Raw genomic sequence first — 18,706 nt, forward strand, 5'->3', positions numbered from 1 at the left:
GTATGAAGGTAACAAAGAAATGCATTTTCCACTCAATAGATGCAAAGCCTTTAATAACAATTAGAGTGGACTCAAAACAGAATGGAAAGCCTTACAGAGTAGTGAGCTTCCTGTTACCAAAATCATTGAAGCAGAGGCTTACAAAAGATGGTTTTGAAGGATTTTTGCACTGGGTTGGAAGTTGGACCTTATGATTTCTAAGGTCCGTTCCAACTAAAGGCTATAGGATCCAGGCAAGAAACTCTAACAGTTTAAATCCTGGTCTGCCTTTCTGTGCATAAAAAAATCAACTGTTTATGTGGGTAGGATTTCCTTTGGAAAATTAATATGGATACTTTCCATTTTTATCAAGAGATATTTATTGAGCCCCTATTATGTGCCCAGTAGTGTTATGTAAGGAGGATATAACAATAAATAGAGATGGGTCTTATCTATATTTACAAAATAAGTACGAGAGAAAGAGATATGACACTGGATGATTTTTGTTCATATATTTCCATATTCCAGAATAATGTGAATTCTATGTTATTATAAATGAAAAATGTTAGTAATATTAGAATATAAAATATGAAACCTAATTAAAAAATAGCAGTGTAATGCGTTAAATAGTCTAGAAGATGATGTAAGAATATTATTTGCAATCAGACACTAATGACAAAATAGAGAACAAATTATTTAATTTTATTAAAAATTTCCAATTTATAACCAAAATATACAACCACTACATTTAAAATCAGTTTGTACACTCACAGTTAAAGTGCTAAGTAAAAACATTTACAAAAACTGACATCAGTCTACTGTAAACAAAATAAATCTACAAGAGCAGAGTGCAAAGCACATCCAGCTAATGTGAGAGTACGGTTCATGCTCTAATCAAGTGCACTTGCCCTATACATATCTCAACAACGGTAACTTTCCCACTCGCTCGGAAATGAATGAACAATTTTAAATACATAAAAAAGAAACATGAAGAACTAATGCCACAAAACACAAGTCTTTAGCATAAACACTTTCTAACTAGATGCTTATATGATAAAAGCAAGATTAAGATTTTAGAATCAATTTTAGAATCACCTTATCAATTTAATTCCGAATACCATTTGAAAACTAAATTGCCAAGTGCCAGGTGTTTAAAAGTAATAGTTTTTTAAAATAACGAAAAAGGAATATTGTTTCTACCTTTGTATCTCTTGAAAAGAGGAGAAGGTGGTGGTCATGTCAATAATAGTAAAATGAGGAAAGATATTTTTCTATATTAAATGAGCAGAGATGAAGATAGATAGGCCTAGCTGGACGGCAGAGAAAACTGAGACTGAAATACAAAGTCTTAAAGAGTGTGGGTGATGGATATCTAAAATGCTCCTGATGTATCTCTTGAACTGAAAAAGAGAGGATCAGCAAGGCCCTGACTTCAATGACCCAAAGATCCAAATGACTAGCTCCCCTCCGCAAGGTCACTGATAATATACAGCATTTTCAGACATCACATGGGTTCAGGGAAAGAGAAAGAGATTCCCAAGTTAGGTCACTTAATGATATTTCTCCCCTCAAAGGCTTAATATTCTAATTGATAGTAAATTGTGCTAATAGCAATGCATTTGTCTTTAATGCAGATTTCTCTTTAAGAGGGATAAAAGGGCTATAGTCACTAATACTTGAACATGAATTAAAGCAAATTTCCTTCTTCCTAACAATTGAAGATAGATTATACTCAGGAAATATTGACAAGGAAGACTGGGGATGGAAGGCAGGTAGGAAGGTCTTGAGGAATGTAGCAGATGGAGATGAGTATGTACCTGGGCAGGGCTCAGGGTGTCACTAGAAAGAAGTGTACCAAGCGGTTATTGAGAGATCCAAGTCAACTTTTTGCATTAAGTATATTTAAAACTGAGACATCTAGATTAATATGGAGTACACTAAATCAGCTCTTATTGGCTAATCTGTTGCCCTTATTATTCATAATAATATTTATATGAAGAGATGTAGTGTGAGCTTTGGACAATCCAATTTACAACCTCTTAGATAATAGCTCTTCTAAAATTCTGGATTTCCTGTGTGTAGGAGCTTCATATTTTTTCATGCATTTTTAAACTCATATACTCTTATTCTTATAACCTGAAACATAGGTATAAAGAAAATCTTTACATGGCATTGTAAGGCAAATCTGTTGACTCCAAAACACCGCAGTATTCATTATTTTAGAATGCCTACCAAGAAGGTAAAATTCTATGGCTAGCAAAATTTGAGTTCATAGTACACAGTGTGTGTGTGTATGTGTGGGTACTTATTTTGCCTCTAAATGATATTTACAGACTAACCGATTGATATGATAATATCCTGGGTTCTGAAAGTTTTTATGTAACTTACATATTCCCAAAAGGTTTTTGCTTCAATTACTATGATGGTTTTGTTTAAATATCTTTAAAACTACGCAATTTAACTACAAAACAAAGCAGAATTTTCCTGATAGACCTGTGGTCATCTACGGTTTGAATCTCCTTCATAAAGTCACTGATAGGTTGATAAGAGGAGTTGGAATGGGAAGTCAATATACTTGTTCTAAAAGATCTTTTGTTTGCTTCTTTCTTGAATATGTAAAATGAAATTGCAAACATTTGATCACTTTTGACGAACAAAACCAGCAATTTTGGAGAGTTCAGAATAATACTATTCAATTATGATGACACAGTATAAATCTCCTTAAACTGTTTTTTCTGAGAATCAGGCCATCTACAAAGGGTTTTCTTCTGAGATGACCATAATAACCTAATATACACTAAGAAAACAAGACAAAACAAAGGCACACACACACACACACACGCACACACACACACACGCACATACAAGCTCACATTAAATAAATGTGAGCCTCAGGTACCACATATTATAGAAAGTGAAATAACTAATAGCTCTTATTAATTATAGACACATATATTTATATAAATAATCCCCTAAATTCACTATCAGATTAAAATACAGCAAAGTCAGTATTTTCTAAATTAAACAATTTTAAATTAGAAGAAACAGTTTGCACAGCTCTTTCAAATAACAAAAATAAGACAATTTAATAGCTTTTGAGTGTCAAATGAACTTTTCTTTTTGGAGTGGGGGAAAGCAATGGTGTTGGTAATATCTTTATCGTACCAAAGTAAATGTCTAAACTGCAGTCACTCCTTCACAATATGCAATACTTTGGAACTTCAGTGGAAAAAACTCTCAAAAATAAAATTTTGCATTTGAAAACAAAAGCAGAAAAGTTGAAGTTGGTGTTAAAGATGTGAAATGGAATAATCCTAGAGAAGTTAAATTTTTTAAAAAGATGAATGATAAAGAATTCAGATTTACTCTGGTAACTCATAGCAAAGGCTGAAATAGCACCTGATGACAAGAGAACTTCCAGACTAATATTTTCAAATGAGAGACTCATGATTAAAAAAAAAAATTTATGATTTAAAAAAATAATTTTGAGTTCACATATAAAGAAAATACAGTATTTTCAAATACATATTCACCTCAGTTCAATGTAAAGAACTTCTGTGTTGATCTTTTCCCAGAAATATAGAATTATTTACTATTAAATGTTTCTGTTGACAGGAGCAGTTCAGGAAAAATTATCTGAGGCAGGGCTAAGGAAGTAAAGGAAGACAATTATAAATGTTCTTTTCAAAACTGGGGAGGGGAGAAGTAGTTAGAGAAATAGAAAAATGGTGGATGGATAAATATAAATTAAATCACACCAGGATCATCTGCTTTATCTTACAGAATCTCCCATTATCAAAACCCAGAAAATCTTCAATGAAATGTTCAGACCTCAGATTCAAGTTTAACAAATGTAGTTTAACAAAACATGCAGAGCCAGACAACTGAAAGTGAAAGATTTTTTTTTCCTTTACAGGCAATTACAAAATAATATTGTAACACAGCTGTGCCTGAATGAGAGAAGCTGGTCATCTAATTTAATTTCTGGAAGCCAGGAAAGGTGTCTGATACAGTGAACTGACCAAAGACCAGGAATCCAGTATAGCCAAAAAACACCCCAGAAACCAGTACATTTTCCTACATCAACTCTCCATTATTCTTCTCTACCCATCAGATCCCAAATCCAATAACTAGATTATAAATCTATAGACCAGTGTGTTCAACAGGTGGATGTGAGCTAATGCAGACAACCAGAGAAAGACAATGATCTTTAAAAGTAACAGGAACCTCCTTGGCCTGGTTCTCAGAGAACACAATTAAATCCACAAGAGAACTCTGCTGTGAGATTGTGCTAATGGAATCTCTATATTTTATTAGATAGTTAAGGAGAAGATTTTATGAAAACATCTTCTGCAGAGCCAGAAAAATATTAAAAATAACCTCATTTATCTCTAATATTTTAGAGCAGGACATTGCTCATGGCAATCTGGCAACTACACTTATTCAATGAATCTAAGAATATTTTAAGTAGAATTATTGAAAAGAAAAATTTCAATCCACTCCTCTGAAATTACTTTTACATTTTATAATTACTTAATGTTGGTAAAACCTGAGAGCTTTTTAATTAGCTATTTGGGCCTGCGCTATCACTGCTTTGTTCACTAATTTTATCATGAATACATTTTGTTTAAAGTTTAGGCTCACTACCTATATTCATATGAGAACAAAGACCACAAAATTTTATGTCATTTTTCTCCTGTATAACAGTTTTAAGGTGCTTATGTTGGTGCTTTAGGAGACTTTTCCTATGGGGAAAAAAGGTCATGTCAATTATTTGTAACCTTTCTTCCACTTTTATTTCTTTAACCTTTTATTATCTGTAATATAATTGCCTCCTTAAAATTACTCAAAATCATAACTGGAAAACAAAGTTAAAAATATATCTGAATCCTAACAATCTAAGTATAGATTTCGTTAACAGTACGGGCTGATCTAGTAAATATAGGTCATGGGAAGAATAACAAGAATAAAAGTAAGCCAGAATAATGATTACAAAATGGTCAAAGGACAACAAAGTTACAAGCAGGTGGAATCTGAAACACTACCTAATCTAATCCCCTTGTTTCTTTCATTTACAGATGAGAAAAATCTGAGGTCCCAAGAGGTAAAATTTCAAAGTTACAAAGCTCATTGAAAACAGAGGCAATACTAAAAGTCACGTCTCCTGACTCAAAATTTTGTAGTATTTAAAAAAATAACATAATGCATTTTTATATTAAGCATTAGGGAAAGAAATCTGCCAATTCAGAAAACAGAAAGTATGAAGCTCTTAAGTTTTTCTTTTAAGTCAATAAGCACAACACAATTAAGGAAGTATTTGCAAGTTAGCAATATAAACAAGCTGACTTATATAACAAAAACAACAATAATGTTCACCCTACTTCAGGAAATATGATAAAATAACAAACTTAAAAATATCACTGTTTTATAAATACTAAAGTTACTAGTAAATGGTAATTACCACAATAATGGAACACTGAATCTTCAAATTCTGAATTATTACAAAGTATAAAACTTATTTATCAGGGAAAACTGGTGACAGTAGCCAATAAAATGAGAATAAATTAAGAGCAATGCTAGCATACCAATGAAAATGTCCAAGAAAGGACACAATAGATTTTCTGAGATAACTGATCATTTAAAAAAATAACCTGAAGGGAACTATTCTTTAATGCATTTAAAAAGACTGAACTACTCTCTTTTGTAGGAAGTAATGTACTGGTGTGGGATTTGACTAAAATATAAGTGACACTTTACTCTCATTTATCTTTATGGCAACAAAATTTTATTTTCTAAAAAGTCAGGGGCGCCTGGGTGGCTCAGTCGTTAAGCGTCTGCCTTCGGCTCAGGGCGTGATCCTGGCGTTATGGGATCGAGCCCCACATCAGGCTCCTCCGCTATGAGCCTGCTTCTTCCTCTCCCACTCCCCCTGCTTGTGTTCCCTCTCTCGCTGGCTGTCTCTATCTCTGTCAAATAAATAAATAAAATCTTAAAAAAAAAAAAAGATTAAAAAAAAATAAAATAAAAAAATAAAAATAAAAAGTTAGAGATCACAGAATAGGAACAATGCTTATTAACTTATATTAAATCTCTGCAAATCAACCAAATAGGAATGTCCAAGAAATGGCTGGTTTAGGTAGACCATAACATTTTCTTTCCTAGGAGATTTTGGACCTTGGGAGAAAATTATAATCCTATATCAGTTTGACTCTTAAAGAAGTATAGGATTAAAATTAAACTAGAAAAAAATCCCAGGAGACTGCATACAGATGAAGGGTAAGAGTTGCTTAGTCCTCCTATTCCTTTCCCCCTCACATCACTGGAACAAAAAAAGAAAACTAAATTATGAAGAGATGTCAACGTAATTCTTTTCATGTAAAATAGAAATGACACAAGAATAATGTATAAATGCGGCTACTGGGAAACAAATGAATTGAATGCAAATACTTTTTCTTATTTTAATCAGAAAAAGCATAAAAGACGTTTAGAAGAATCGTGAGTTCCTTTGTAAATCTAAGTTCCATAAACATGCTCTTTTGTGTGTTGATGTGTGGAAAAGAATGGAGAAATCCTTACTTTATGTAGGTTTAAAAAATTATATATACAAACATACAAACAATTAAGATAATGTTACAACTTAAAATTTAAAGTTTCACCATGATGAATATCAAGTTACCATTACTACCTTTTTAAAATTTGTTATTAATCAGAAAGAATTAGGCACATGAAAGTTCTCAGAAAAAAAGCTATAGGGCCTACACTCCTCTTTGTATTTTTCTTGTAAGTTTCAATGAAGTCAATTTATATAATTCCATATCAAAAGAAAAATATAATAGAGATCCCCAAATTTCTGTTGAGAGTGACCTACAAATTTAACTGTATAAATTTGAGAGCATACTCTGGTATACATATACTAAAGAGCTAACACAATTTAAGGGCATAGCTACTCTTGAAAAAGAACCTCATTTTTAAAAGGTTAATGGGATTGTTGATTCAAAGATTATACCAAATGAATACTGGTCTAATTGCCTATTTTGTTGTTGCTGCTAAATACTACTGAAGACCATATCCTTGTTTTCTATAACCCCCAAGTTCTAACTAAAACAAATAATATCGTAGAGCAATTTACAGGTTACAGAGCATGATAATACATGTTATCTCATTTGATCCTTACAACCAAAGTCCAGTGAGGTAGGTTTTGGGACCAAAAATTACCTTATCCTCATTTTATACTGAAGAGATGGGAGACTAAATGACCTGTCCTGCTCACATTGTAATTATGGGTCTCTGAATCCGAAGCCTAATGGAATTATCAGTGCAGGAGACTATGTAAGTCATCCAAATGACAATATGTAAATATACCTTTGGCATGTCGAAAGCAGTATATCAACATAATGAAATTTGGTATGTTATTGTTTTCTAAGCTCTGGCCAATGATCCACTAAAAACTTTTTTTAAGTAGTTCCTTTTATATCACGTGGATATAAAGATAGCTACAACTTGTTATATCCAGCTCTTATCACAGAGAAACTAATGAGGTAGGCTAAAACATAGTACATTTTTCTAGTTTAAAGAGATTCTTAGAATTTTCATACATCAGCTCTAAGCAGAAAATCATTACTAATAAAGGTTTGCTTGAATATTCATTTACCCAACTAGTATACAAAGATCTAACTTCACATAAAACCAACAAGAGCTTAAATACTTTTAAGAATTGCTATTCACCTTTTAAAACTAATGAGGTGTTGGTACAAGTTTGTGTATGTATTTCTTATTACTTGCCACATGTTATTCTGGTAAAGCAGAGACTTCATTTCACTCAATTTAAATTTGGATCCTTCAAATTCCTTTGAGGTGAGATTCTCACTACTAAGGCTAAAAGTGAGTTTTATAATGTGAGTAGTTCATTCATAAATATTTATTGAAAAACATACTATATGTATTAAGCCCTTTGCTAGTTGTTATTAATCAAATGTTGTTTGAAACCAATTATTGTTTTGAACTTAATATTATCTTTTGCTTTAATTATTGAATAAATTGAACAGTATTGGTGAAATTGAAGTACTTTTTGAAAGCCTCTTGATTATATATTAACATTTTAGAGAGAACTATTATTTTCTCAGTTGTCAGCTGTACAAATAAAATACTAAACATTATCACATGCCAATCAAAACACAAATTAAAGTTAAACATATGGTAAGAAAGCTGTCCCAACTTGTTCCAGTTGGTTTAAGGGAACTGAGACTTTGAAACTGATGGTTTGCCATAGTTCTTTAACTGTTTCTTGAAAAAAAATTCTTAATTTAAAGCACCAGTTTGATAAATAACCTGACCCAAACTAAATACTGTTATCTAAAACAATGCATTGATGATATGAAGTAAATTTTGTGGAGCAAAATTAAGATACTGAAAGTAACTGAAAGGTCAACATAGCATTTACATATACACCAACAGTGAGTTTAACAAAGAAGATAAAATGAGTATCTAAAAAACAGGGAGCACAAAGTTAAGATTTTCATAGGGATGTGCACTTAACTGTCTATGCTTGGCCTACTTGTACAAGAAAATCAATTAACATTTTGGCAATTGATTATATAATGCAGATGGCGACGGATTACAACATCTTTGAGCTCAAACTGGCACCTTCTATTTTAACTTCTTATTTTTGTTTCCGAATGTTTGTTTTGGTCCTCTCATGCTGTTCTCAGGAGAGATTCTCAGAAAAAAAAGCATATGAATGACGGAGTTATTGTATAAATGAGCTGTTTTAAGTTTGGCCTTCAGAGGAAAGGTTTACTAATTGTCAGTTATGAGGGAATTCAGACTCTGCCTATCCAGTAGTAACTCCAGTTCCAAGGAGAAAGACAAGGAGGACAGAGGAAAAAGAAAAATCCTTTGGGGCTAACTGTTCAAATATGTTCTATAAAGAGTTAATCATAAACAATAAGATATATGTACTTTGAAAAAGTATGATAGACAAATTATTATCAGAAAACTGATTTTTGTACTTGATGAAAGCCTTTTTTTCCTAACACCTAATTTCCTGGTATTTTTTATTTTAAAGGAGAGGAAAAAAGTACACATGAATTAAACACATGTCAAGGAATGTACTATAGTAGCCCTCAAACAAATCTCTTAAATCCTTAATAATCTTAATCCCTTATATTTCATAATGCTTTACAGTTTTCAAAGGGCTTTCATATGATTTTTCATGTGATCTCCATTGGACAGCTTTGTGAGGTAGGTACTTATCTTCTATCTTCATTTATAAACAAGGGAACTGAGGCTCAGAGAAGTTTACCTGCTAAAGGTGACAAAACTGGCATATGGCAAAGCCAGGCCTCTCTAGAGTCTTGGAATATTTTCCAAAGTGTGATTCTTGGATTACCTGCATTAAGAATCACCTGTAGTATTTTTAGAACTACACACTTTAAAGTCCTACCACCTTTGACTCACTAAGAATCTTTAGGAGTGGGGCCCCAAATTCCACATTTTATAATGGACAATAAAGTGAAGAACAATTGTATATCAAGTAATGATACAAAAATACAACATTGAGTACAGCTAGATATTTATGTGATATAATACGACGACATCAGCTCATTATCAGGGCACGTTAGTTTGAAATGGCCTGCAGTCTGGCTGCAGATTAGAATCACCTAGAAACCTTCTTAAAAAAAACAAACTACCGATTCTCCTCTGAATGAGAGGAAGGTGTTGAGCATCAGAGGTGCCACAAGTGATTCTCATCTATAGTCAGGGCTGAGGACCACGTGTCTAAATACGCTTCTCTATAAAACACATCCGGCATTTTCCACAATTTTTTTCCCTTCTGATCAATTTCATGCCTAATAAAGTTTGCAGTTTTTATTGTAAATTATTTAAACAGTACACGACAAAATGTCAGACATTTTTGAATTGATATTGGTAAGACTAAAAGATTATACTTCACAGCAAGACTAATCATGCTTCATTTAGTTACAATGATTTCAAATACCTCAATCACCACTTTGGACTTAGGTTATATATATTTCAACTGTAAAAAAAAAAAAAAAAAAAAAAAGATCCAGAATCTGAAAACAAGAATATGGGGCAAAAAGCTGTAGCCTAGTGGCTACTGGGCAATGCAAATGCAGACAATCAAGTCACTGACAGGAGGGGCCTGGGTACCAAGATCTGGTGGCTTTGGCAAGATCACATCTCACTGCAGAAAAATACAACAATGACTATACAGAAAACATTTTGTCATTTTGTAATTGTGGTTCCCACAAAAAAGTTTATAATGTGTGATGCTTGTCTTATTACATGCCTCCATGAAACAGATCTGAACACGAAGTTCTCTGTGAATCAATACTACTACATGGGAAAAGATGCCTATAAATTAAACTTCTTCCACCATGCATATGGTTAAGTTATAAAAACACAGCCAGTAAAAGTAATATTTACAAAAGTAATAAAGACAGCACAATTATAGAGAAAAAATGTCCGTCTCCGCCTTTTATTCCATTGCTAATCCTAATCCTGTATGTCTCTGGATGAAGATTATATTGATAGAATTTTTAAAGAGCCTTCAGTAGACTATTCGGATTCTTCTGCTGATCTTATATCCTGTTAGCTAAAATACCCTTGCTGATTTATCAAATTCTCCTACAGTTTAAAAACATAGTTCTTTTTCACTTAGTGGAAAGAAAACTACAAAGTCCAACTATTCATCTGAGAAACAAACCTTGCATAGAAAATTTCCTTAATTTTGAAATTTTGTTTTATTAATACAACTACCAGAATGTTATCTCACAACTAATTGATATCATATGAAAGTTCACTACAAAGCAGTCACCACACATTTAGGGTTTTTCTAAATATAAAATAAGTGGGTTTATAAAAATGCTTACCAGACAAATAATTCTCTCTTCATAACCTAGAAATAAGAGTTACTTATGTGATGATATAATTATTAGCATTTTTGATGCCTTGACATTCCAAGTTTGATGCAATATAAAAAGCATAAATTTACTTTTCCAATGGACACAATCTGCACCTGACTGAAAGCATGGTAACAGTGAGTTACAGCAATCAGTCATGCAAAGGCAAAGACTAAAATCTGCTTTTTAAATAGCACACGTTTTCCACCTTCGGACAATTTAAGCACTGGTTCCATCTTCTTCAATAACCCGATTCATGCTGGTACCATGTGTGATGTGAGTCATAGGATTATTACTGAGGTCTCTGATGCTGCTATGTCGTGACTGTTCATTGAGCCGATGAGAACTGCTGTGCCTGGAGTGATCCGTCAGTCGTGACATGCTGCCGTGAGGTAATCTCTCTTCCATTCCTCTGTAACTGCAGGGAGTATACCTAACATACAAGAGTTTATTTTGAAGCAGGTAACAGAACACACCAGAAAACTAAGAATTGTCATGAAAATGCCTCATTATGTAAAATGATTAGGAAACCAACAAGTGAAAAAGTAACAACCAACTTTTGATGATTACAGTAATTTCAAAAAGTAGACTTACTCACATGATTGACCAGAAAGGGTTGAAACCCATCTCATTAAATTCAGAATTAAGGTTTTATTCCTTGCAAAGGGACAGAAGCTAAGGTTAAATAGAGCTGACTGATACAGAACTATATGCTAAGTATGGATACTTTCCTTATTCAAATGAATTTTGGGTTATGAGGTGTGTTCTGGCAGAGGAGGAACAATAGAAGAAATACAGCATTGTCTCAGGGAGTCCATAAGGCTGGTTATAATTAGTAGTACAACAAACTCAAATTTTACTGAAAGACTAGGGTTGAAAGAGGGACCATATGAAATTAGAGGAGATATTACTGTAACCTAAAAAAAAAAAAAGGTGAATGAATTGTCAGGCAATGACAGTATGTGCCAACAACTTCTTTCTAGATAGCCCAGTTAACAGTTGAACAACTACCTGTAAATGTCTTAATTACTTTTCATTAAGGCTTGAGGCTATGAAGATGCTATTTCATAAAAGCTACATCTACCTAAATATTCTAGTAACATTCTCATAACATTTGTAACCTATGTTCCAGATAAAGCAAATTCTCTCTTTAACCCTAGCCCAAGACCCAGCTTTTGAGAAGCACAATGTATGTGAACTGGGCTGCACTGCATATTGCATGCAGGCAGTCTTCTCTCCATCATGTGCTTATCTTGAAGACAACAGTGGGAGCATCAGAGATAAGAAAACACACATTAACATACACCTCTTTGTAAAAAAGTAACTTAGGATAACAAAGCTAAAAAAATGTACCTGAATATAATTTGTAACTTTAATTAATATATATTAAATTTTACTTGAATATTGCTAAAATTAAAAAGGATATAGTAGGCCATTCCTTTTTAAAATAGTCATCAGGGGAGCCTGCGTGGCTCAGTTGGTTGAGCGTCTGACTCTTGGTTTTGGCTCAGGTCGTGATCTCAGGGTCATGAGATCAGCCCTGCATGGGGTTCCACGCTGGGCATGGGGTTCCACGCTGGGCATGGAGTCTGCTTAAGATTTTCTCTCTCTCCCTCTACCCCTCCCCCCACACCCTCCCCTGCTCACATGTGTGCTTGTTCTATTGCTAAAATAAATAAATAAAATAAAATAAACTTTTTAAAATGGTCATCAAAAGAATTAATCATAAGCAGCTGAAGACCTATTGGCTGTCAAAATCATTCATCATTTCTTCATAATAATTACAAATTTCATGGCTCAATGTAAATCATTTATAAAATTTAAAGATTTTAAAGACTGATTCATAAACTACTGAGGTGAACTAGTTTTATAGAAGTGCTTGTCAAATGTTTCCATCAGATCACAGAGTTTAAAAATTGAGAAGCCCTGGGGTGCCTGGGTATCTCAGTGGGTTAAGCGTCTGCCTTCAGCTCAGGTCATGATTCCAGGATTCTGGATGGGCCAGCTACAGGCTCCCTCTTCCTCTGCCCCTCCCCTCAGCTCATGATTTCTCTTTCTCTCTTAAATAAAATTTTTTAAAAAAAACTGAGAAGTCCTTTTATTTATTTTTTATTTTTATTAAACGACTTATCCATTTATTTTAGGGAGAAAGAATGAGGGAGCACACAGTGGGGGAAGGGGCAGAGGGAGAGAAGCAGACTCCCTGATGAGTGTGGAGTCCCCACATGGCTTGATCCCATGAACCCAAGATCATTACCTATTTGGTAAAATAATTACACTGCAAATGAAAATATTTCAGAATGAGTTTATTATTCTAGTTAATAATTATTATTTTGCATCATGACATCATGATTATTGCCCTAAATTGAGGGAAAGATTTCTCCAAATATAATTTGCCAGGTAATTTGGAGATTTTTCACTTCTCAAATGACTTCATAAGCATCTATTTCAAATAAATATGGCAAATGAAAAAAGCAAAGTATGATACAGTTTAATGAATGATATTAAAGTAATTAAAAAATAAAAACAAATGATTATTTAAAAATATGAATTGGGTATTTTCTAAAATAAAACCTAAATCTTTGAGTTTAACAAGACTCAAAAGATAGTTTTCATAGAAAAAAATTACTATATTGAGTTATGTTGATTTATTTAAGTGAAATATAAGGTTATCCACAAAATTCTAGAATATGAACAATCTGCCCATGGATAATTAGGAATCAACAACACAGAAAAATAAATTTAATTATAGTGTTTAATCTCAACTGTATATATGGGAATTACCAAATTTATTTCTCTTTTGCCAGTCATGTAAACCACTGTGACTGGGGCACCTGGGTGGCACAATCGGCTAAGTGTCTGACTCTTGGTTTTGGCTCAGGTCATGATCTCAGAGTCATGACATCGGACTCCCCACATCGGACTCCACATTCAGCGTGGACTCTGCTTAAGACTTCCTCTTCCTCCCTCTCCCATTGCCCCTCTCCCCCGCTCTTTCTCTCTCAAAATAAATAAATTACTTTAAAAAAAACCAACACTGTGACCATCTACTCTAATACACAATATAAAAATGTACATTAATTTTAATATAAGCTTAGGCAAAATGATAGGAATGGTTAATTTGCTGAAAAGATAATATGGTGTATTCCAAAGTCAAAATGAAAGAAACTTAGATGATTTAATCTTTTTGATTCTTTATACTAGTTGCTGCCATTAATATAAATAATTGAATTCATTTTGGTTTAACCAGTATATCATTCTATTCATTCCCTAGCTTTCCCTTGTCATGTCACCTACTTATCACCTAATCACTCATTCCCAAACCTCCACCTACCTACTCATCCACTTCCTTTTCTACCCATCCTCTAATGTAACTAACAATTACTTATTCTTTGAAGTTGACATACATGTGTAGGTGTATTTGCCTCAGTCTATTTTATTTCATGGAGCACTGAGATCAATAATTACCCTCAATAATTAGAGTGAATACTGAGAAGCAGGGGTGTGTGTGTGTGTGTGATTTCATAATCAGATACCATGAGATAATGAAAAAACAATGGCCAAAAGACAGTGTTAACATAAAAATTTAAAAACTGACAGATAAGAAAGAAATCTCCATGAGATGGTTTCTGGAATTATGAAAACCCCTATTTAGACTTTTAGGTTCAACATAGTTTCAGAATCTTTCAGATCTGCTCTGACATTCTAGCTATGGCAGAGGGCCTTACAGTATGAGTATTCACGTACCACACAGAACACCCTTAGTAGACTGTCATTTTAGTTCTGGGCCCTGAATTCCTGAGAAATGCCCACATTTTTCTTTTCTTTTCTTTTCTTTTCTTTTCTTTTCTTTTCTTTTCTTTTCTTTTCTTTTCTTTTCTTCTCCTTTTCCCTTTCCTTTCCTTTTCCCTTTCCTTCCCCTTCTTTTCCTCCCTCCCTCCCTCCCTTCCCTTTTCCTTTTCCCTTTCCTTCCCCTTCCTTTTCCTTCCTTCCTTCCTTCCTTCCTTTTTCTTTCTTTCTTTCTTCCTTCCTTCCTTCCTTCCTTCCTTCCTTCCTTCCTTCCTTCCTCCCTCCCTCCCTCTCTCCCTCTCTCTCTTTTTCTTTCTTTCTTTCTTTCTTTCTTTCTTTCTTTCTTTCTTTCTTTCTTTCTTTCTTTCTTTCTTTCTTTCTTTCTTTCTTTCTTTCTTTCTTTCCTCTCTACACCCCACATGGGGCTCAAACTCATAAACCCAAGATCAAGAGTTGCATGCTCTACCGACTGAGCCAGCCAGGCACCCCTAAATGCCCACATTATTTCTAAAGTCATTAGTTACTCAACAGATCTGTCTCTCAATAGGTAGACAGACAAATATATAGACAGTGATATATGCCTAGCACTATGCTAAGTATTATGGGGAAATACAGAGATGTCCATCACCTAGTTCTCATTCTCCAGAAGTTACAAACTTAGCTGAGAAAAGACAGCTGTACGGAAAATAGGTCAAAACCCAAAAAATGATTAAAAAGCAATGAACTGCCATGGATATGGGAATTAAGCAGACCTTAAAGGATGGGTATGATTTTGATTAAGCAGAGAGGTAGGAAAGACCATTATAGGAAGTCATAATCTATCCTCTGGTTTTCATAACACTATACTTTTATAGATTCCTTCATATGTCAATAAGCATTTTCTTTGAATCACATTCTGGCTATTCTTCCTGTGTTTTCATTACTTTAAGTATTTAATATTTTTTTTTAAAGATTTTATTTCTTATTTATTTGACAGAGATAGAGACAGCCAGCGAGAGGGGGAACACAAGTAGAGGTAGTGGGAGAGGAAGAAGCAGGCTCATAAGAGAGGAAGAAGCAGGCTCATAGCGGAGGAGCCTGATGTGGGGCTTGATCCCAGAACGCCGGGATCACGCCCTGAGCCGAAGGCAGACGCTTAACCGCTGTGCCACCCAGGTGCCCCTCATTACTTTAAGTATTTAAACCAAGGTCTCATTCTTGGTCTGTTCTTTTTTTATTATGTTCCAAGTAATCTCATCTCATAATTTTAATTATCAATTACCTTATATTAGTGATTACAAACTTTCTTATCTAAACTCCAGTTCCATTTAGATTACAGATGCTGAAATACTCTATAGTTCATTGCCTTCAGAAATTCTCTACTCAATATGAATTTATCTTTTATTACCATTCATTCACCCTATATATTTCCTCTAAGATATTTTCATGGGCCAATCTGATCTTTCCCTTATAAAGTTCTACAACATCAATCATCTTTAACACTCACTGTTTTAATTATATGCTGACTTGCACTATTGTGTAATTGGCTTTTAGGTAAATATGTCTTATCTTTCCTATAAGATTATGCTCCTAGGGGCACCTGGGTGGCTCAGCAGGTTGAGCATCTGCCTTCAGCTCACGTCATGATCCTGGGGTCCTGTGGTCTTGGGATCGAGCCCTGCGTCAGGCTCCCTGCTCAGCAGGGAGCCTACTTCTCCCTCTCCCCCTGCCGCTCCCTCTGCTTGTGCTCTCTGTCAAATAAATGGGTAAAATCTTAAAAAAAAAAACAAAACTTATGCTCCTACAATGCAGAAATTATGCCTTACCTTTCTTCTATATAACTATACATAGAATACCACATGCACAGGAGGTATATTATAAATAATTGTTCATTCCTTAATGAAAAGGATGAGGTTAATAATGTCAAATGTCAAATAATGCTGAGAGTTAGTTCACAGAGGGTGGTGTTCACAAAACACATTCTAAAAGACTCTTAGAGCCCCTCTCTCCTTATGAGTATTTTAAGATAGGACCCATAAATTATTGCAGAAACTTTCCAACTGGAATTACTCACAGTCTTCTCTCCTATGCTGTTTCAAAATGATCTTTCTAAAACACAAATCTGATTTTATTACCCCAAGGCTTCAAGTCCTTTAATAGCTTCTTATTTCTATCAGGAAAAAAATCCAAACTCTTCAGCATGTTTCATCTGCCCAAGCATATATACTATGCTCTAGCTATCCTCTGGTACATAACTGCCTGTATGTCCTTCTTGCTTTCACATACTTTGTTTCCCTGTCTTTAATTTCAACTGCCTCTTCTGCATCCTATTCAAAGTAGAAATCCTGCTTGTGGAGTTTTCTATGACTTTTAATAATAAGTTAAATGGTTTTCTTCTCTGGGATCTCAAAGCATTTTGTATATGATTTTATTGTATCCATTAAAGTGCATTATAATTGTCTACTCTTCTGTCTTCCATCTCTGTGTCCCCAACACTTAGAAGAGTGCTTCTCATATAGGAGTGTTGAATGGAAGGAAAACGGCAAAAAAATGAAAGGATCTTTGAATGTGGTTAAAAAACAGGTCATTGGTGATGTTAGAAAGCACAGTTTAGGTGGGTAAGAAGAAAAAAAAGACTGGGTATATACAAAATGAAGGATGGAATAGGTAGAAAGAAAATATTCAACATATTTCAAAAATCTGGAAGAAAAGAAAAAAGAAATGGATAAAAGAGAAAAAATACCATGAGGAAAGACTGCTATTTTTTTTAAAACACAGATAGGTGACTGAGTTAGAAGGCAAAAGAAAGTAATCTGAGAGAAAAAAACAGAAGGTTTAAAAAGAATAAGTATAGAAATCGTATCCTACACTCAGAGGATAGAGAAGACAGAGAAAAAGGCTGGAATGAGACTGGAAGAATATAAGACAGTTGTCGAAACAGATGTTTTAAAGTGAGCTTAGAATACTTTCCATTTCAGGCATTTTCATTCTTTAAGTTTCCCAAACTAGAAATCTTGAAAACAAAAACCCCAAAACCAACCAAACAAAAACACTTTGGCATATTCTTTCTATCCAGCTATTATTAATCTTTAACCAACCATAACTTCTTCTTTGTACCTATATTTCAAATCAGCTCTCTTTTCCCCTGCCACTACTCTCCTACCTAATAAGCCTTCACCAACTCTCAACTGAATTATTGCAAAGCTCCTACGAAGTTTCTAATTCTAGTGTCACCTTCATCAAATTTAACAAGAAAACACATCCAGCCCTCTCAAACATTCTCTGTGAAGCTTTCTCTGATCCCATCCCTGACCAGATTCACTCCCTCCTCCATGCTACTACTGCTTCTACAAACCAGGGGTTGGCCAAGTCTGGCCCCTTTCCTATTTTTATAAATAACGTTTAGTTGATAAGTAAATGAAGTTTAATTGGAAAAGCCATCCCCATTCTGACTGTACATATTTATGGCTGTTTTCATGCTACAGTGGCAGAAACGAATAGTTACAACAGAGACCATATGATCCACAAAGCCTAAAATATTTACTATGTGGCTTTTTAGAGAAAAAGTTTACCAATTCTAGACTCTACAACGATACTTATATTTTACCTCACTTGTTCACTTACAATAATAATAGAAGTTGATATCAGCTACTTACTGAGATAAGCACTGTTCCAAGCAATTACACATATTATCTCAATTACTCTTTAAAACACTTCTTTTTTTCTTTTTAAAGATTTTATTTATTTATTTGACAGAGAGAGTGTGAGAGTGACCACAGCAGGGGGAAGGGCAGAGGGAGAAGGAGAGAGAAGCAGACTCCTTGCTGAGCAGGAAGCCCAACATGGGGCGTGATCCCAGGACCCTGAGATCATGACCTAGCCAAAGGCACACGCTTAACCGACTGAGTCACCCAGGCACCCCTTTATAACATCCCTAAAGGGGCAGATATTCCTATTTCCATTTTACAAATGAGGAAACAGGATTTTCATTCCAGACCCCATGTTTTTAACTACAACACTAATACTGACTACACTCA

At 34.2% G+C, this 18,706-nt stretch overlaps 1 protein-coding gene across 1 annotated transcript in view; it reads right to left on the reverse strand.

The window, feature by feature from the left end:
* Positions 1-660: 660 nt before the first annotated feature.
* FZD3 (frizzled class receptor 3) overlaps positions 661-18,706 on the reverse strand; it is an 87,113-nt gene continuing 69,067 nt past the window's right edge. Inside the window, exon 6 of the mRNA XM_045774059.2 lies at positions 661-11,334. Coding sequence (XP_045630015.2) covers positions 11,121-11,334 — 214 coding nt within the window. The 3' untranslated portion in view covers positions 661-11,120. The remainder of the gene's footprint in view (positions 11,335-18,706) is intronic.

Source organism: Ursus americanus, chromosome 13 (genome assembly GCF_024610735.1).
Source record: "Ursus americanus isolate L20-20 chromosome 13, mUrsAme1.1.p, whole genome shotgun sequence".
In the NCBI taxonomy this organism is placed as follows: domain Eukaryota; kingdom Metazoa; phylum Chordata; class Mammalia; order Carnivora; family Ursidae; genus Ursus; species Ursus americanus.